At 36.4% G+C, this 20,241-nt stretch overlaps 1 protein-coding gene across 12 annotated transcripts in view; it reads left to right on the top strand.

The window, feature by feature from the left end:
- CSNK1G1 (casein kinase 1 gamma 1) overlaps positions 1-20,241 on the top strand; it is a 214,947-nt gene that overhangs the window by 133,748 nt on the left and 60,958 nt on the right. For all 12 annotated transcript variants that reach the window (XM_077128196.1, XM_077128201.1, XM_077128193.1 and 9 more), the window contains 3 exons: positions 15,332-15,483; positions 16,824-17,058; positions 20,123-20,208. In XM_077128196.1, coding sequence (XP_076984311.1) covers positions 15,332-15,483; positions 16,824-17,058; positions 20,123-20,208 — 473 coding nt within the window. The remainder of the gene's footprint in view (positions 1-15,331; positions 15,484-16,823; positions 17,059-20,122; positions 20,209-20,241) is intronic.

Genomic DNA, 20,241 nt, shown 5'->3' with positions numbered 1-20,241 from the left:
CTGCAGATACTATCTACAATCATAATGGAAGAAAATAAACAGAAGACAGTCAATGTAGAAATATTACAATTCCTGATTGCTTGGGATCTTCATGTTGGGGCTTGTGTAACAATTTTTTTTTTAAATATCATTCCCATAAAATTCGAACAAGAACTACTCAGAAAAAATCCATCATTAACATTCCCTGCTCTTTTTTTTTGATAGACTTTATTTCTTAGAGCAATTGTGGCATTCTCAAAACATTTTAACTCTTGCTAAATATGTTTTGCTTTGAGTTACTTGCTTTACACTTATCTGCCATGTGCTTGGGCTGTTGCTAGGTGTTGGATACACAAACATAATGAATACATGGCAGTCACTGCCTTCAAATAGCCTCCAGTGGCAGACACATGGACAAAGACATTGTAATGGGAGTGGGACAGGATTGTCAGAGAGAACTTCCTATGCTTTGGTAACTTCATTTTTTTTCTTCTCATTCCTTCTAAATGCTTGATAGAACTCTAACATTTTAGTTGTTATTGTTCAGATATGTGTTAAGAATCAGGCACCTCTTCTTAGCCTTTGTGGCATTCTTTGAAATTTAGTATTCCAACTTTATAACATATTCATGGGAACTTTATTTAAGTGGAAAAAATTTCAGGGGGCTTCATTTTTTTGTTTGTGTTTTTAATCTTGCAAATGTACCAGTCCTGAATTGAGTTAGTCTTTTTTGGAAAAAGAGAAAGAATTTTCTCCCCTCCCCTATTCACAAGGCACTTTTAAAAAAGTTTTTATCTTAGGTGCTGTCTACTACAAAAAAACCCATCTTCCTCTCTTGGGCTTTCTTTCCTGGCTTCTTTGGATTTTTATGTCATATCTAATTTTCCTTCTTTTTACCTTTACTGATAGTCTTCATTTCTACACTCTCCTCCACACCTCTCTCTTCTGTCTTTTCGTATCTGTCTCTAGTGCTCCCTTTAGTATTTCTTGCAGAGCTGGTCTCTTGGTCACAAATTCTCCCACTGATTTTTTTTGTCTGCAAATATTTTAATCCTCCCCCTCCCCCCACATTTTTGAAGGACAGTTTTGCTGGGTATAGAATTCTAGGTTGGCAGTTTTTCTCTTTTAGTAATTTATCATCCCACTGTCTTCTTGCCTTCTTGGTTTCTGCTGAGAAATCTACACATGGTCTTATTGGGCTTCCCTTGTATGTAATGGATTTCTTTTGTTTTGCTGCTATCAAGATTCTCTCTATCTATTTGACATCTGACATTCTGATTAGTAAGTGTCTTGGAGTATGTCTATTTGGATTTATTTTGTTTGGGGTTCTCTGTACTTCTTGGATCTGTAATTTTAAGTCTTTCATAAGAGTTGGGAAATTTTCAGTGATAATTTCCTCCGTTAGTTTTTCACCTCCTTTTTCCTTCTCTTCGCCTTCTGGGACACCCACAACACATATATTTGTGCACTTCATGTTGTCATTCAGTTCCCTGCATCCCTGCTCATATTTTTACGTTCTTTTCCCTACATTTTCTTTTGCTTGTCGGGTTTCAGATGTCCTATCCTCCAGCTCACTAATCCTATCTTCTGCCTCTCAAAATCTACCATTGTATGTCTCCGTTGTTTTTTGCATCTCTTCTACTGTGCCTTTCATTCCCATAAGTTCTGTGATTTTTTTCAGACTCTCGATTTCTTCTTTTTGTTCATTCCTTGCCTTCTTTATATCCTTCCTCAAGTCACTGATTTGATTTTTGAAGAGGTTTTCCATATCTGTTTGAACACTCTGAATTAATTGTTTCAACTCCTGTATCTCAGTTGAATTTTTGATTTGTTTCTTTGACTGGGCCATATCTTCAATTTTTGTAGTGTGATTCATTATTTTTTGCTGTCGTCTAGGCATTTAATTACCTTAATTAGTTTATTCTGGAGGTTGTTTTCACTTTTTTTTACCTGGGATTTTCTTGCTGGATGAATTTGTTGTCTGTCTGTTCTTTGACATGCAGTTCAGCTTATTTTGGACCTCTAGCTTTTGTTTTGTTTAACAGATCAGAATTTTTCAGTTCTTGTTTTCTTGTTTCTTGCCCTGCCTCTATGGTGCCTTCCCCCGCCCTCCTTAGGAGGGGTCTACTTAGGTATTATAGACCCCAGTCAGATTTTCCCAGACCAAACTGACCTCTTGTCAGGAGGAAAGAGTCACCTGTGTCAGTTTTCCTTGAGGATGAGACCCAGCAGATTGAAAGGCTTTCCTATGAAGCCCCTGGGCTCTCTGTTTTTCCTATCCTGCCCAGTATGTGGTACTTTTCTGCCTGCAGGTCCCACCAGCATAAGGTGATGTGGTACCTTTAACATGACCCGACTCTCCTTGTTGGGGGCATGGTGGAGACAGAGGAGAGGTTGTAGTCTGGTTTTAATAGCTTCCAGACCTGGGGGCTGAACCCCTTGAGGGATTCCACCTGAGCTGGGCCCCACCCCTTCCTTAGAAAGGCCCAGTCTCCAGACACTCAGGCAAGCTTAATTCTGCCTATGCCTGGGGAAGTGGAGCCTGAGAAGCCTTGCAGCTGTATCCAAAGAGCAGTCAAGCTATAGAAACACAGCCACAAAAGTGAAAAAGAAAAGTCCTTTTCAGAGCAGGACCCTCCCTGTTCCTTGGTTTTGCTAATCAAGACCTTAAGTTGGAAGGGATTGAGAAAACCTTCTGGACCAAAAGGGGGAAAAGTGAAATGAGACAAAGTGTCAAAGGCTGAGAGATTCCAGAGTCCAGAGGTTATCCTGAATGTTATTTTTATGCGTTAAGTAGATATCACCTTGTTATTCAAGATGTAATGGAGAGGCTGGAGGGAATTGCCTGAAAATGTAGAGCTGTGTTCCAGTAGCCATGTTTCTTGATGATGACTGAATAATCATATAGCTTTCACAATGTGACTGTGTGATTGTGAAAACCTTGTGTCTGATGCTCCTTTTATCTATCTTGTCAATACACGAGTAGAACACATGGAATACAAATAAATAATAGGGGGAACAAATGTTAAAATAAATATAGTTTGAAATGCCAGTGATCAGTGAAAGGGAGGGGTAAGGGGTATGGTATGTATCATCTTTTTTTTTCTGTTTTCGTTTTATTTCTTTTTCTGTTGTCTTTTTATTTTTTTTCTGAATTAATGCAAATGTTCTAAGAAATGATGAATATGCAACTAAGTGATGATATTGTGAATTACTGATTATCTATGTTAATTTTTATTTCATTTGTTAATTTTTTTAATTAATAAATAAATTTTTAAAAAAGGCATACCCATTAAACTAAACTTCTGTTGAAATATAAACCCAGGGTCTACCAAAAAAAAGTTTCATTTTCAAACATGGAATATGTCAGTGTAACCTGTTTTTTTCTCAAGATCGAATGCTGTACTTCATTGTTTCTTAAATGAAGAAAAAAATTCACGTGACCTTAAAAACAAAAACAAACAAAAAAAGAGCTTAAGTTGGTATGTTGCTCTGCGTATCTCCAGGTCCTTTGTGCCCCCTCCTTTCCTTTCCTTCAGGGTCCAGACCTTTTCAAATCCAAAAAAACTCTTTTTTTTTCTTTTTCCGTCAGCTTGCCCTCTCTGTGCCTGGGCAAAAAACCAGTGACCTCCATTTTTACTTGAGGTTCAGCTGAGCTGGGGGCCTATTTTTAGTAGTCAGAATTTGTTACTTAATTCCACAATTGGAGTTTTGTTGCACTCAGCCCCTGCTCCTGGTAAAGTCTCTTTCCTTTCCCCTCTGGGAAGCAGCCTGTGGGGGACGGGTGACAGCCGCTGCGGCTTGGGGAAGTCACAGTTCTGGGCGGGGCTCGCAACTAGTCCAGCTGGTCCAGACTGGGGTACATTGTGTGTCTGGTCACTGAAGTGGCCCCAGCAGTTGTTTTGTACTGTTCTTGGCTATTTATTAGCTGCTCTGGAGGAGGAACTAAATCCGACCCCTCGCTAAGCCACCATCTTGGCCCCACACCCTTTCATGGCTTCTTCGGATAAACAAAACTTAAAACCTGCTTTGAGGTTCAAGGCTTTTGTAATTGTGTATATGTAATAGACAAGCTATAAAAGCTCGATTTCTGTAGCTCAGAAATGTGAGATTATTCCTCTGCTCTTGCATTTTCTCGCCTTCTCTTCCTCACCATACAACTTTGAGCTTGTGTTATTGTATGTCTAGCGATTTTTCAGCTCTCAAAAGGCCTGTGAATCAGATGACTATAAAACATTTTTCATTGTAGGGCACACAAAGCAATCCTGCTTCCTTAATTCTGGGTCTAGTTGTTTTTGTTATTAAGCCATTTTTTTGAGTAGATTGATATGTTGAACTGGTTCGTATTATACAGAGGTATTTTTCAGAGTCAGAGAGGGAATTGGTTTGTTCCTTAAAAAAAAACAAAATTATGTATTATTTCATATCTTTGCAATAATGCACTGTGTTTTTTTAGAGTTATTCTCAGACTCTTAAAAGCTGTGGTTTCGTTTTTCCCTTTCACATTAACCTGTGGAATGTTATCTAGTTTACCTGCCTATTCTTCCTGCTTTCTTCTTAAGTACGCTTGTTTAGTATTGTTATTCCTGATGCTAATACCCCATTTATTAGTAATTCCTGATCTCTCACAAACATTACAGGACATTCAGTAGTTACACTAGAGGCCACTTCCATTCATGGGACCGAGAACAGAATTCAACTTTGGAGTAAAATCCACCCTATTTTCTATCAACTTGTTTTTTCAAAAAACGAAAACTATAAAGAAAAAAAGGATTGCCAAGCTCATTATGTCCTTAAAGGTCTTCTTCAGCTCTGATTTCAGAAGGCAGTCATCACTACATACTTATTTTTACATTAAAATACTAATGTGGATATTATTTTTAAATCCAGATATTAATATAGATATGGGATTCATTTGAATTTGCTTCACAGATAATTTAATTTTTAAAAGAAAATGAAAAGATAAGTATTAGGCCTATGATCAGATTACTAAAAGCTTCTATTTCAGTTCTCAACCTCATGTGCATTTAAAAATATCTCTACTTAGAGTAGTTACTATTCCGAATGCATTATGGAATCTTTTTAGGTAATACCTTGGAGGGTAGAGAAGCCATTATCCTTTATTTGATGTGTTTAACCCAAGTTGAATTTATGACAGATTGAAAATTCACCGTGGTGTTGTACCCCTCACTTCCTGGTATGTGTAATTTGATTTATATGTGAGCCATATGTCCAATAGCTCTTGTAAGAACACATGAATTATGGATGAAAAAACTGTTTCATAGTACCCAGGGAAAATACACGTAATAACCCATGTGCAGAGTACATATAGCATTGCAGTTTTTATTTATAGAGATGTAACTTGTGGCTGAAGGAAATATAATGAAATCTATTGGAAATCCTCCAGAACAGGAAAATTCAGGATTTACTTCTTTAATTCCCAGGCTTCTATATAGTTGAAGGAAGGCTTCATTAGTACTTTATTTCCAGAGCAGTTGAGAGATATAAAACTTCCTTAGTTTCTGATAAGAATCTAGTAGATATCTGTCTTGCCCGGTTCTCCCATCCCACTTCCATCACCTCATAATTATGTACAGGAAGTACCTTGTTTACAACATGTATAACTTGTGTTGAATTTTAGGCTCTGCCTTCATCCCTGGTCTTATTAAAGAGTTCCCATTATACTGTTAATTAATTTTAAAATTTTATAAGCAGTGGATTAAAGATGACTCCATTTGAAATATGCAAGAATTTTCATTTAAATTCAAGCCCAGGTGATGTAATCATTACTATGTAGTAATCTCTGACCAAAGAGGCAAACTTTCTTAATGGGCAATGTCTGCGTTTTTCACCAGCAACACTAACCACTTTATGAGCAGTCATGGGGGAAACCAGGCACAAAATAAAACTGGAAAGGAAACTTTCTATATAGATAGTTCTAATAAATTCTGGCTATGCCAGAATTTACATCTAATCCCAAAGAGCTTTTATGCCCAGCAGCTCATGTTTTTGTAATACCTAGGAATCTTTTAACAAACAAGGTATTTAGCATTAAAATAATTCCCTTCAAAAGATATTGAGTATACTTCTTCTGGTCTCTCTTCTGAGAGACTGGCTTGTCAGTGGTTTCTGACTCCTACTAATATATTAGCCATAAAACAAAGCAATGCCCTTTATTTCTACCATTTAGATCTGGTGTTGCTCAGCTAAGATTGCACACCAGAATCACATGCACCTACTCCTAGAAATTCTGGTTCATGCCATCTGAGGTGAAGCTATTGCATCTCTTTTTTTTTTTCCTAATAAAATTTTACTGAGATGTATTCATTCACCATATAATCCATCCAAAGTATATAGTTAGTGACTACAGTATCATCACACAGCTGTGCATTCATCAACACAATTTTAGAACATTTTCATTACTCCAAAAAATAAATAAAAGAAAACCCAAATTATCCCATTGCCTCTGTCTTTAATGCCTTTCAGAGTTGCTTCTAATAGTTTCATTTCCACTTGAGTACCACTACCAGCTTACATTTAAATTGGTACTACACATATTCCTTATAACATGGAGGTGAGTTACTGGTACTGTTGCTTTACAAAGGAGAGTGCTAGAAGGTAGTGAGAGGGAAGCCTAACCAGAGTCAGAATTTTAGATTTAAAAGGAAACTAGTCCAAACATCTAATTTTTACAGATCAAAAAGCTTACAAAACCCAGAGATGTGAAGGAATTTGCTGGAGTTGGTGGCAGAATCAGATACTAGATTCAAAACTCTGACTAGAGCTCTTTCTACACTAGCATCTTAGACCTAGCCTCTCTTCCAGATATGGTACAGAGCTACACAGTGGTCTTTAAGTTGTCTTGAGCATCCTAAAAGCCTGCCAGGGTATTGTGAAGTCTTAGGGCACTTAGTAAAAGAACCAGTAGTGCAGGAAGCTGGAGCTCCTTGCCTTAAAGTTCTTAAATACTAGTAGTCAATGAGAGGTAGGGGAAAGGGGTATCGTATGTATGAGTTTTTTCTTTTTATTTTTTTCTGGAGTGATGTAAATGTTCTGAGAAATGATCATGGTGATGAATATACAACTATGTGATGATATTGTAAGCCATCAATTTCACACCAAGTCTGGAATGTACGTTAAGAATGTTCATGTTGTATGTTGATTGATTGTATTAATAAAATTTTTTAAAAGATTCCCTAGAGAGGTTTGTGCTGGTTTGAAAGAATTTATGTACCCTAGAAAAGCCATGTTTTAATCCTAATCAGTCTTGTGGGAGGAATGGTTTCTTCTAATCCCTATTCATTAACTATACATTGGAAACTTGTTTAGGTTATCTCCATGGACATGTGACTCAATCAATTGTGGGCATTAAACTTGATTAGATGGAGACATGTTTCCACCTAAGTGGATCTTGATCAGTTTACTGGAATCTTATAAAAGAGGAGACATTTTGGAGAGATCTCTTTTTTGAGAATGAGAAGGGAGCTGTAGAACCGTGACAGAAGGACGAGAGAACCACAGAGTCCACCTTTGGAGATGAAGAAGGAAAATGTCTCCCAGGGGCCTCATGAAGCAAGAGGCCTGGAGAGAAAGCTCGCAGACACCGCCATGTTCACCATGTGCCCTTCCAACTGAAAGAGAAATGCTGAACATCATTGGCCTTCTTGAACCAAGGTATCTTTCCCTGAATGCCTTAGAGTGGACACTTCTATGGACTTGTTTAAATTTGGACAATTTCACAGCCTTAGAACTGTAAACTGGCAACTTATTAAATTCCCCTTTTAAAAAGCTGTTCTGTTTCCGTTATATTGTATTCTGGCAGCTAGCAAACTAGAACAGGGTTCAGTGGTAGATTGGAGCTGGCAGAAGAAAAAATCAGTGAACATGAAGCTAGAACAATTGAAATTATGCAGCTGAGGAAACAGAAAGAAGAAAGAATTAGGAGAAGTGAACCTGGCTTGAGAAATCTGTAGGACACCATCAAACCAATATATGCATTGTGGGAAAGAAAGAAAGAGAGGTACAGAGAGGCTATTTAAAGAAATGCTGGCAGTAAACTTCCCAAATTTAACCGAAGACATGAATTTACATATCCACGATGTTCAGTCAACTCCAAAGAGGATAAAGCCCATTAGACCCATGCTGCAGCATATTAAATAAGTATGTCAGATGCCAAAGGTAAAGAGAGAAGCAACATGTCATATACAAGGGAGCCTGAATAAGATTAAGTGCCAGTTTGTCATCAGAAACCATGGAGACAAAAAGCAGTGAGATGGCATCAAAAATATTGCCAATACTAAACAAGCTGTGGTATTACATATAATGGAATATTCTGCAGCTGTGAGACAGAATAAAGTCATGAAGCAACTAACAACGTGGGTGGACCTTGAGGACATTATGCTGAGTGAAATTAGCCAGAAACAAAAGGACAAATGCTGTATGGTCTCACTAATATGAACTAACATTAATGAGTAAACTTGGAGAATTGAAGTTAAGAATACAGGTTATCTAGAGATAGAATTAAGATAGAGATTGGGCAATTGATGCTGAAGGAATACAGATTGTACAATAGGACTGATTATAAAAATTCAGAAATGGATGGCACAATACTACCTGATTGTAGCACAATAATATAAGTACACAGAATAAAGCTCAATGTGAGTATGATAGAGGGAGAAGGGCTGGGGGCATGTATGAAATCAGAAAGAAAGATAGAGGGTAAAGACTGACATAGTATAATTTAAGAATGCCTAGAGTGTACAATGATGATGATTAAATATACAAATTTAAAAATGTTTTTGCATGAGGAAAACAAAATGAATGTCAGTTTTACCGGTGTTGAAAGTACAATTACTATAAGCTAGGATCTGCAGTCAACAGTAACAGTATAATATGCTTCCACTGAATGTAGCAAAGGTATTATGCCAAAACTAAATGTCAGCAAGTGGGGGGAATGGGAAAGGGGTATGGATTCTGTGTGGAAGGAAAGGAAATGTCTTCAGATAGAGCATGGTGTTGAAGGCATGTCTATTCAATTAGGTTGGATTGTATGGTGTGTGAATAAAACTGTTGAAAATTGAACAGAGACAAACAAGTGCTAGAGAAAATATGAGAGAGAGAGATGTACCTACTCACTGTCAGTTGGGGAAATGAAAGGTGTCACACCTTGGAGGACAGTGTGGTAGTTTCACAGGCGGCTAGTGGTGGGGTTGCCATATGATCCTGCAACCCCATTGCTCACTATATACCTATAGGAAGTGAGTGTGGAGACAGGAACTGACATTTGCACACTGGTGTTCATCGAGGCAGTGTTCGATCCACAATGAGTAGTGGTGGCCGAAGAGTTCAACAAATGAGGAATGGAAGTACACATACAATGGACTACTGAGTGGTCGCAAGAAGGAATGAAATTGTGAGGCATGAACTAGGTGAATGAACTTTAAGAGCTTTATGTTGAATGAAATGTCAGGAACAGAAGACAAATATTATCATGCCTCAATCATATGGACTAACTATAATATAAAAATTCGGTGAACTAAATTTGAGAACATAGGTTATCAGGTTGGGGCTTATTGTAAAGGGTCCTAGATTGTAAGCCCTTACAGCAGTCGCATATGTTCATGAGGTATAACTGTTAATTCTAAATTCTGAGATACTGAGCTATTTGTATATAACCTTGTCTTTCCCAGAAACTTTGGGTGCCTATGTGACACTGAAACTCCGAATTAGAGCTCTGTGGGTATGAAAGTGAGCAGTACCCCATACAGGAACTGTTTAAAAAGTTGAAAAAGGCATCACATTTCAACTAGAGATATGAGTAAAGCTGGTATGGATAGGACTAAGGTATACTTGAAGACTCGGTAAAGGATGATATCATCCATATTTTAAAACCTCAAGTTCTGGTTGAGACACTAAAGGATGAGATGTTTTATTTGGTGCAAAAGTTATGGTCAGTTTACTTGATCACTGTAAGTCCATGGAATCTTAAATAGGAAGTGAGATCTTGTTGGTTTGTCCAGGTTAGTGTGATGTTCCGGTAAATCCCACACTGACTTGGGCAGTGTATAAAGAAGTATTTGCAGGCCCCCCTTGGGGGAATGGGGAGAAGGGGGGAGGTATTCAACTTCTCTATCTGAAGAATTGCTGATGTTCTCATGAGCAGTGGGGACAACCAAATGTGGGGTTCACTCCTATGAAACTAATTCCTGAAAAGAATAGGCCAAGCCTACTTAAAATTAAGCCTAAGAGTCACCTGCAGAGAACCTAATTTGTCGCTCAGATATGGCTTCTCTCTCTAAGTCAACTCAGCATGTGAATTCACTGTCATTCCTCCTACATGACTCCCAGGGGTGTAAATCTCCCTGGCATAGTGGGACAGAAAGCCCGGCATAAGCCAGGACCTGACATCAAGAGATTGAGAAAGCCTTCTTGACCAAAAGAGGAAAGAAAGAAATGAGAAAAAAAATAAAGTTTCAGTGACTGAGAGATTTCAAACAGTTGAGAGGTTATCCTGGAGGTTATTCTTATGCATTATATAGATACCCCTTTTTAGTTTATGATGTATTGGAGTGGCTATTGAGCTGTGTTCCGATAGTCTAGATTCTTGAAGACGATTGTTTAAAGAAGTTCACAGTGTGACTGTGTGATTGTGAGAACCTTGCTTCTGATGCTCCTTTTATCCAGGGTATGGACAGATGAGCAAAAAATATGGATAAAATTAAATAATATGGAAGGGTGTAAAATAAATTGGGTAGATGAAAGCACTAGTAGTCAGTGAGAGGAAGGGGTTGGGTATATGGTATGTGTGAGTTTTTTCTTTTTATTTATTCTTCTGGTGTGATGCAAATGTTCTAAAAAATGATCATGGTGATGAACACACAACTATGTGATGATATTGTGGGCCATTGATTGTGCACGATGTATAGAAAGAATGTGTTGTAAAGATTTTTCTCAATAAAAAATTTTTTAAAAAAGCAAAGAACAGCTATTAATTGTTTATCCAATCCATAACGAATCCTTCTAGAATTAATAATTACTACTGAATAAAACTGATTACTAAAGTTTTGCATTCAATATTTACTACTAACTAAAATTGATAGAAATATCAAAAAAATCTCGAAAAGTGTAGATCTGCAAAATTTGGCTCAAGAAAATTCGTACTTTTTGTTCACAGGAAACAGTAGACACAAAAGAAAAATGACTACTGGAAATGTTAATCTAATATTGAACTAATGAATTAATTTAATCTTTGTTGTAAAATTTACATCAAAGATACAATTTAGATGTTTCATTAAAATAGAAATAGAATGGGACATTATATATATATATATATATATATATATGTATTGTCAGTAAGGAATTCTATATTCAGCAAAACTGTCTTTCAAAAATGGGGAAGGGATTATGACATTCTCAGATAAACAGAAGCTGAAGCAGTTTGTCACTACTAGACCAGCCCTACAAGAGTTGCTAAAGAGAGTTCTTTAGGTTGAAAGGAAAGGACAGTAGACAATAGATCAAAGCCGCATAATATAGGTAAATATAAATGCCAGTACTATTGTATTTTTGGTTTGTAAATCCACTTTTTACTCCTAAAAAGGATCTACAAGGCAAATACATAAGATGTCATGATAAATTAGTGATTTTGGACTCATAATGTATAAACATGTAATTTGTGATGAGAACTACATAAAAAGTGGGGGAGGTAGAATGTATACTATTGGATTTAAGTTGGTATTAAAGCACGCAAGATGGTTATAGATTTAGGATATTAAATATATCCTCATGGTAACTACAAAGAAAATATTTGAGAATATACAAGCTTATAGAGACAGAAATTAGAGTAAGATTGCCAAAGACAACGGCAATGGGAAGTTAATGCATGATACATATAGGGTTTTTGTTATATAGGGTTTTTGTTCCGGGAGATGGGAAAGTTTTAGTAATGGAAGGTAGTGAGCGTACTGCAGTATTGTAAATGTGATTAATCCCACTGAATCATGTGATTGAACATGGTTGAGTTGGGAATTTTTGTATTGTATGTTCCCACAATTTAAAAAGAGAAAACGGTAACGATTATGCAGTGTTTCAGTCTCCTGTAACAACAGGAATGGTCAGTAAGCAGAAGTTATTGGGGTGGGGGGGAGTTCTTTCAATAGGGGTGACTCAAGTGGGAGGTGTACACTGTGATGATGATTGAAGTGCCAGGAGTCACAGAAAACCAGCAGGTGCTTTCTGTATATGTTCCTGGATGGGATCAATGAAGGGAGGAGAGAAGTTCAAAGGTACATTATTGGGACATATTAAAAAAAATGAAGCTTTATATCAATGTTAAATTGTTAGAACTTGATAACTGTACTTAAAGTGGTTGCATAAGTGAATATCCTTGTTTTTAGGAAATGTATATGGCAGTATTAAGTGCTGAAGGAGCATATGATATATATGGTATACACCCAAGTGTTCAGAAAATGAATGGATAGGTAGGTAGGCAGACAGGTGGATCTTGGTATCTGGAGGAATTAGGGCTATGATGGAATTCGCTTTGTGGGGCTTATATTATTCTTATAACTGTCCTGTAAGTTTAAACTTATTTCAAAATAAAACGTTTTTAAAAAGTCCAAATAATAGTAACTTAATCAAGACAGGGAATGGTTTTTCTCTTGAGTAAAAGAATTCTAGAGGAAAGGAAGTCCAAATTGACATAGTTACTAAATACAGTCATCAGGGACTTAGGTTCTTCTTTATTCCTTTTCCATCCATTTTTAGCACTATTTTATATCCTCAAGATTTCTGCTGGTTTTCTATGACTCCTGGGACTTCAATCATCATCACAGGGGTACACCTCCCACTTGAGTCACCTCTATTGAAAGAACTCCCCCCCACCCCAATAACTTCTGCTTACTGACCATTCCTGTTGTTACAGGAGTCTGAAAGTTATAACTGGGCATTTCACTATTCTCAACAATTAGGAGTTCTGTTATTAGGGAAGAAGTGGGGAATGGATATTGGACAGGCAGCCAACAGTCTCTGCCAAAGTCCTACTTTGAGGAGTATAATGTTTATATTAGGAAAATCAAATTTTAGTGACATTAAAACTGTTATATATGACCAAAATTAAATAGATCCCCAAACTGTAACTTCCTTATATCTGATTACTAAAAGCAATAAATCTCTAGGGTAGGGTTCTGCTTTGATTTCTCAGCAGGACTCATCTGGAACAGCAGTTACATTTGTATATTTTAAGCATACTGAAGAATGAGTTCCTCAAAACAGCAGGGAAAAAGACACTTCAATTTTAATCCTGTTTTCTTTTAGAGGTAGGGAGAAACAGAATAACTACAAGACAATACAGTGGATATTTTTTGAACCAGCAGTAACATCGCTTATTGTATTAGATGATATAAGCTAGGAATGAACATACTTTTTTTTTAATTTTTAGACAAAATTTATTTTTGTTATTTAACTTTTTTGATAGTTTGTTTCATCTTTATAGTTTATTTAAAGTTTTTGTGAAAAAAATTCTGATTCCAGTGTTTATCTCAGTGATTCTTTTTTTTAATTAAAAATTTTTTTTTAAATACCAAAAAAACACCAAACACAAACATTCGTAATTTTTTATCATTCTGTTCTACATATATAATCAGTAATTCACAATATCATCATATAGTTGCATATTCATCATCATGATCATTTTTGGAATATTTGCATCTATTCAGAAAAAGAAATAAAAAGAAAACAGAAAAAAAGTCATACATATCATACCACCTCCCCCTCCCCCTAACCAATCACCAGCATTTCACTCTAAATTTATTTTAACATTTGTTCCACCTATTATTCATCTTTATTCCATATGTTTTACTCGTCTGTTGATAAGGTAGATAAAAGGAGCATCAGGCACAAGGTTTTCACAATCACAGTCACATTGTGAAAGCTATATCATTATATAATCATCTTTAAGAAACATAGCTACTGGAACACATTTCCACCTTTTCAGTCAGTTCCCTCCAGCCTCTCTACTACATCTTGACTAACAAGGTGATATCTATTTAATGAGTAAGAATAACCTCCAGGATAACCTCTCGAACCTGTTGTCTCAGCTCATTCTAGGGGTTTTCTCAATCCCTTGATACTGAGTCTCAGCTCATTAGGAATAAACATATTTTTAAAAACACTCAAGTTATTTAGGATTTAGGTGGAACAAGATGGACTAATGGGTAGTTTGTGAAATAGTTAAATATGCACATATCATAGCAATGAATTGTACTAACTCCAAATATACTAGACCTGCCCTCGAGAGAACAATGGGCACATTGGGTTAACATTTAAGTATTAGATATACATCACCTTTGTCAATATCCAATTAAAAGGGAATCAGAAGATGGAAAGAATTTTATTGTCTTGAAAAATAGGAGGTAGAAGCAAGTAGTAATCTGTAGCATATATAGTTGTAGACTATGGTATACATAAAATGTGTAAGATGAAAGTGTTTCAACTGTATGAGACCAGATTAAAAAAATGTTTTATAGTCTCATTTGTATCCACTATTCACATAGTGCCATTTAGCACACATTTACTGCGTGTTTCATCTTTACAGTGCAATTTAAGGAGAAAACTCATTCACACATTGCCACTTATGTGAGAAAGTCTAGATTTTGGCTTCTTATAACTATGAATTGCAAATCTAGGGAAAACTCAGCCCTCTTATTTTTTTTTCTTTTCCTTTCATAATTGCTTATTAGCAACCAAATCTTGAGTGTCTGTCGTATTTTCTCCAGTTTATGTAAACAGGAAACTTTAGAGACTCCCTGTGTGAAGAGAACCATTGGCCTGTGGCCAGGCTGCACCCTTGATTACCTTGCCCCTTCTTTCAGAGTTCTGCATGGAGTCACAATTGCAAACAGCTCCATGTGGCTTTGCCAGTAAACACAGGGAGTGCTCATGAAACCAGCTAAGTCCACCAGATCTGTTAGCCTGGCCTTTGAGATTAGTGAACCATCCTTTGAACCTTTTATGAAAGATGATACACTTTTGGGCATCCTTTGGGAAGAATAGTTTATGCTCTGATCCAATAATGCATCAGAGGCCATTCTTTGTCTTTTATATCAGTGGAAATGCCTTTAGCACTCTGGCATTAAATATCTGCTTATTTGAGCATTCTATGTATGGCTTAGCCTTTCTCACCCATTATTAGTTTCCATTGGAACTATTATGCTTAGTTTGGATTCTCCAGTAGGGTCTGTGAAAGTAAATAGAAATCTCACAAATTATACTTTATTTTTCATTGTTAATGCATTGTCTCACGTTTTGGTTTTTGTTTCTTCTGCTCTGTACCCCATTTCTCTTCCACTTTCAGGTGAAGGACTCCCACAGGTATATTACTTTGGACCTTGTGGAAAATACAATGCTATGGTACTAGAGCTTCTTGGCCCTAGCTTAGAGGACTTGTTTGACCTCTGTGACAGAACTTTTACTTTGAAGACGGTGTTAATGATAGCCATCCAGTTGGTAAGTTGGTATTGCTACTCTATGAGAGAGTAAGCAGGGTCCCCCAGCCACATCTTCATGGGCGTTTTTGATGACTCACCAGCTATGATGATACCTAGAGAATGCCTGTTCATAAGCTTGATGGCATTCTAGGAAGCTGGCTGGGGCAGAAAAGGTTAACCTAGAGAAGTCAAGCTGCATTTGCAGTTTGGTCTACTTTAAGAATTTGCACCTTGGAGCAATACTTTGCCCTTATCTGACATTGAAACATAGCATTAATTTAGATTAGGGGAAAAAAGGATGATTAGGTGAAATTGTAAAAATGCAAGTAATTTCTTCGATGTTTAATTTCTGGAATTTAAACGAGTAGCTATAGGTTTCATCTTTGTCCTTCCTTTCCCCTCACTGTTGCAAAAAGAAAATATTGGAGATATAATCCACAGCACCAATGTTCAGATTCCAAAATTATGTGGCCAAGAACCTCCCTTTGTTCTCTGGCCTCCACTTCTCACAGAGACTGACACACCTGAAGGGGTAGCTGTCTTCAGCTCCTTTGAAATTACCAGTCTAAAGAGCAGTTGAGACAGTTCATTTGAGAAGTTTGTCATCTCCTCAGAAGAAGCCTGCAAATACCTCTTTGTTTTATTTGACAATAAAGCAATAAAAACTGGAAATCTTATAAATGGACTCTGACTTTTGGGTCTAAAATTCAATGTCCCAGCTTCCCTTACTATTAAATAAGTAGAAAAGCTTGGTAGATAGAAATACTTAAAATTTGAAATAATTTTGTGATTATTATTTTCAGTTATATTTACTTTAAGTGAATCCTGCCGTCCGTTTCTGCAGCTGACTAGCTGTGAGACATCAGGCCAATATTAACTTCTTTGGGCCTCACTTTTCTTTTTTCTACAACAAAGAGAGCTGGGTTGCGGGGTTCTATCCAACTGAAGAGAAGGTGTGGGCAGGAGGTGGATATGGCAGTGGCATCTGGCTCAAAGGCCATGACATATTCTCAGATCCTACCAGGGAATAACATCTTGCCTCTCAAATGTTTACCTTCTAAAATAACATAAAACCGATCAATTGTATTCATCTTTGCAAGTTGTTACATTATGAAGTAAAATCATGCATTACCATTTTAGCTGAACTATACTATCCCACTTTCTTTTCCTAATCTTGTTTGTTACATGTGTATTTATATCAGAAGATTTTTTTTTGGCTTACAAGTCAGTAAAGTAACTAACTGTGGATGGTAAAAAAAAGAGATGAGTTTTATTTTGTTTCAGTAATTAAAACCTTGGGTCAGTATGCTTTTCTAATTTTTTTTTTAGATTATTTCCATCTTTTTTTATCTGTTTTAGCTTTCTCGAATGGAATATGTGCACTCAAAAAATCTCATTTACCGAGATGTCAAGCCAGAGAACTTCTTGATTGGCCGACAAGGCAGTAAGAAAGAGCATGTTATACACATTATAGACTTTGGACTGGCCAAGGAATACATTGACCCTGAAACCAAAAAGCACATACCTTATAGAGAACACAAAAGTTTAACTGGAACTGCAAGATATATGTCTATCAACACGCATCTTGGCAAAGGTGTGTTCATTTTCTGCTCCATTAAAGAGGGCAGGTCATTAAAGTGTTTTATTCCAATAACACTTTTATCCCTAATGTGTGTTACAACTTGTGGTTTCACAAGGTAAGTGATGTTTATACTTGAGAAAATAAGATGGTAAGTTAATCTTTCCTAAAGTCTCCTACTGACTTTAATTTCTTATAATATATTTTCAAGTGCTTAGTTTCTTAGCCATGTGGATGCTTTTGTATTAAGGTAATATATTTTAGTGAGTTTAGTATGAATTTGGTATTTATGTACATATGACCCCATATATGACTGTCTTAAAAAGAACATCAGGCTCACATCTGCTTTGTGAAAGAATGCTTCACCAGGCTTCTGTTTGCAGTTGTGTCCAAATGTAACTCTTCAAGGAAGAGCCTTTGCCTCATTCAGTGAAAAAGTATTTGCTCTTCCACGAGTCTTTCATTTTGCAGTATACCTCAGAGATATTGTGAGTTTGGTTCCAGACCGCTGCAGTAAAGCAAGTCACATGAATTTTTTGGTTTCCCAGTGCATTTGACAGTTATGTTTGCACTTTACTGTAGTCTATTAAGTGTGCAATAGCATTATATCTGAAAAAACAAATAATGTTTTTTATCTTAATTAAAATGTTTTTATCATAATTAAAATGTGACACAGACATATATGAACTGAGCACATGCTGTTGGTAAAATGGAGTTGACAAGCTTACTTTGCCTCAGGGTAGCCACAAACCTTCAATTTGTAAAAAACACAGTATCTGCAATGTGCAGTAAAGCAAAGTGCAATAAAACAAGATATGCCTATCTTCAGGATAGACAGTTTGCATCAATACTGCTAAAAACTCTAGAGCCAAAGGCCTTACTTGTTAGAGGAATTAGTCCAGGGGAGAGTATTTGAGAGAGAAGCCTAAGGAATATTGGTGAGGCCAGGCAGACGAAGTCCTGGGCCCCTCACCAGCTTCTCCAGAAAAGCTCCCCTTTTATCAGTTTTATGTATTGGGTTTTCATGGAAGATTCTGTTTGAAGAAAGGATTCCTGTGTGATTAAAATATATGTTGAAAAACCACTACTCTAGCAAGTAGACGTGTGAACAGAATTATCAAGTTCCATACTCTTAGACATAGTTAATTACACAAGGTTTTAATATATTAATTTTTAAAGACTAATGTAAACATCTACAAAGGTCCTAACAGTTTAATCATAGTAAAATCATAGGTATTCAGATGAGGATTTTAGTGATGGTAAAGAATAAGAATAACATTACAAAGTAGTATGATACAACTTGAGTTGAAATCATGGGAGCTATAAGTGTTTTTTTAGTTCCCACGTGGCAATCCTCACTTAACTATATGTAACACTTTAGGTTTAGACTACAAATCCTCTACTACTTAATATCTATTTCACTTTGGACAAATTACTTGAATTTCCCTAAGACTTAACTGTATTATGAGGGTAATACTTCACAAGGTTGTTTTGAGGATCAAATGGATAATAAATGTAAAAGCACCTTGCACAGGTCTCACACAGTGCTTGGTATTCCCTTCTTCCTTCGTTATGACATGTCATCTTCGTTTTTACAAGGGACAGACTGTGTCTTAAATAGTACAGTCATAATCGGCTTAGTTGAAAAACTCTGGAAGTTCGGTTCTTCTAAGGCCAGTTTCTTAGGCTTAGTGGTTCTTATTCTGACTCAGGAATCATTGTTTTTCCTATTAGCTCACATTCCACAGCTGTTTTTCATGGTTCTTGAGATTTGGAAAGTTACATTATTACTTATACCAGTAGATTTAAATGTTTTGTTTTGTTTTTGTCTCCTTTTATAACTGGTTTCTGTTGTGAAGAGTAGGCAAACTTTTTTCTGTAATGCCCTAATAAGTATGATAATGTGGGAAGTTTCACCCTCTAGTGCTCAGCTAACTAAACAGCAATCATTTATTCCATGATTTTTTTTATTACCAAGAGGCCTCTTGTTACAGGAAATGGATATAAAAATGAAGTGATACAGTGTGAGAAATCAGCATGGTGTGGTTTCTCTTCTCTGGCCATCTTTGTGGGAGACTTCAGCTCACCGTGCTTGTTCTTTCTGATTTTCATTTCTTCATCATTAGATTCTGCTCACAAATTCTGTTTTTGTCTAATGGTTTTTTTTGCTTTCAATTATATACATTTCATTGCAAAACTCCAGGCAAGCCATTTAGATGAAAGCTTCCAGTGGTCTTGTTTTATTTCATTCTTTTTAAGACCATTTCCACTGATGCGTACCACCTCAGTTTTATGCGATTTTTATCTGCCAAGGCTGTCTCACAATCAAAGATTGTGTAGGATGTTTTCTTAGATTAAGTTGCAATTTTTATATCAACTATTCTATAATTCTTTACCATCTTCATCTTCCCATTTAAAAGGAAAAAAGAAAGAAAACCCCAACAGCGTATTTTGTAAAATAAGCTTCCAGAATGTAGAGACTTTGTTTTATATGCCCACATAGGGCTCCTTAGTAATACATTTAAAAATTTTTCATGATTATACCAGTGAGATTATACATTGATGTTTACTCCTATGAAGCTGGAGTTTTATGATAAATAAAAACACTAAGCATGTGTGTTAGATATTCTGCAACTTTTATCTTTGCAGGCCTAGTCAAAATGGACTGTTGTAAGAGCTTCAGCTGCTTAGTCTGCTGCTCAAGTGTAACCAGACAGTAATTGTAGTCCATGTACTGAAAATAATACTTCATTCAAATTACCCAACTTTCAAGAAGGTTATAGCATTGTGTGAGGGGTTATTGCTCACATTCAGTGATTTGGGCTTGGTTTTAGTTTAGTGTTTATTATTTTTAAATGGTATTTACTTGTCACCTATATATTTAAGCAAAGAAAGTACATGTTGGTTTTTTTGTTGTTGTATGTTTAAATCTTAAAATACTCTATCTGGTTTGGATATACAATGAGTTAAAAAGCAAAGCCTTTCTAGAGCAGAAAGGTTTTCTGAAGATTACTTGGTTTTGAACCCTTTTCTGCTTTAATAACTACAAACATAATGTGTGATCTGTCTTCCCTTTTAGAGCAAAGCCGGCGGGATGATTTGGAAGCCCTAGGCCATATGTTCATGTATTTCCTTCGAGGCAGCCTTCCCTGGCAAGGACTCAAGGTATCCTTGAAAGTGCTCAGTGACGGGCTTTGT

This window comes from Tamandua tetradactyla, chromosome 14, assembly GCF_023851605.1.
Source record: "Tamandua tetradactyla isolate mTamTet1 chromosome 14, mTamTet1.pri, whole genome shotgun sequence".
In the NCBI taxonomy this organism is placed as follows: Eukaryota; Metazoa; Chordata; class Mammalia; order Pilosa; family Myrmecophagidae; genus Tamandua; species Tamandua tetradactyla.
The sequence above is the reverse complement of the archived record's forward strand: the minus strand, read 5'-3'. Positions and strand labels throughout refer to the sequence as shown.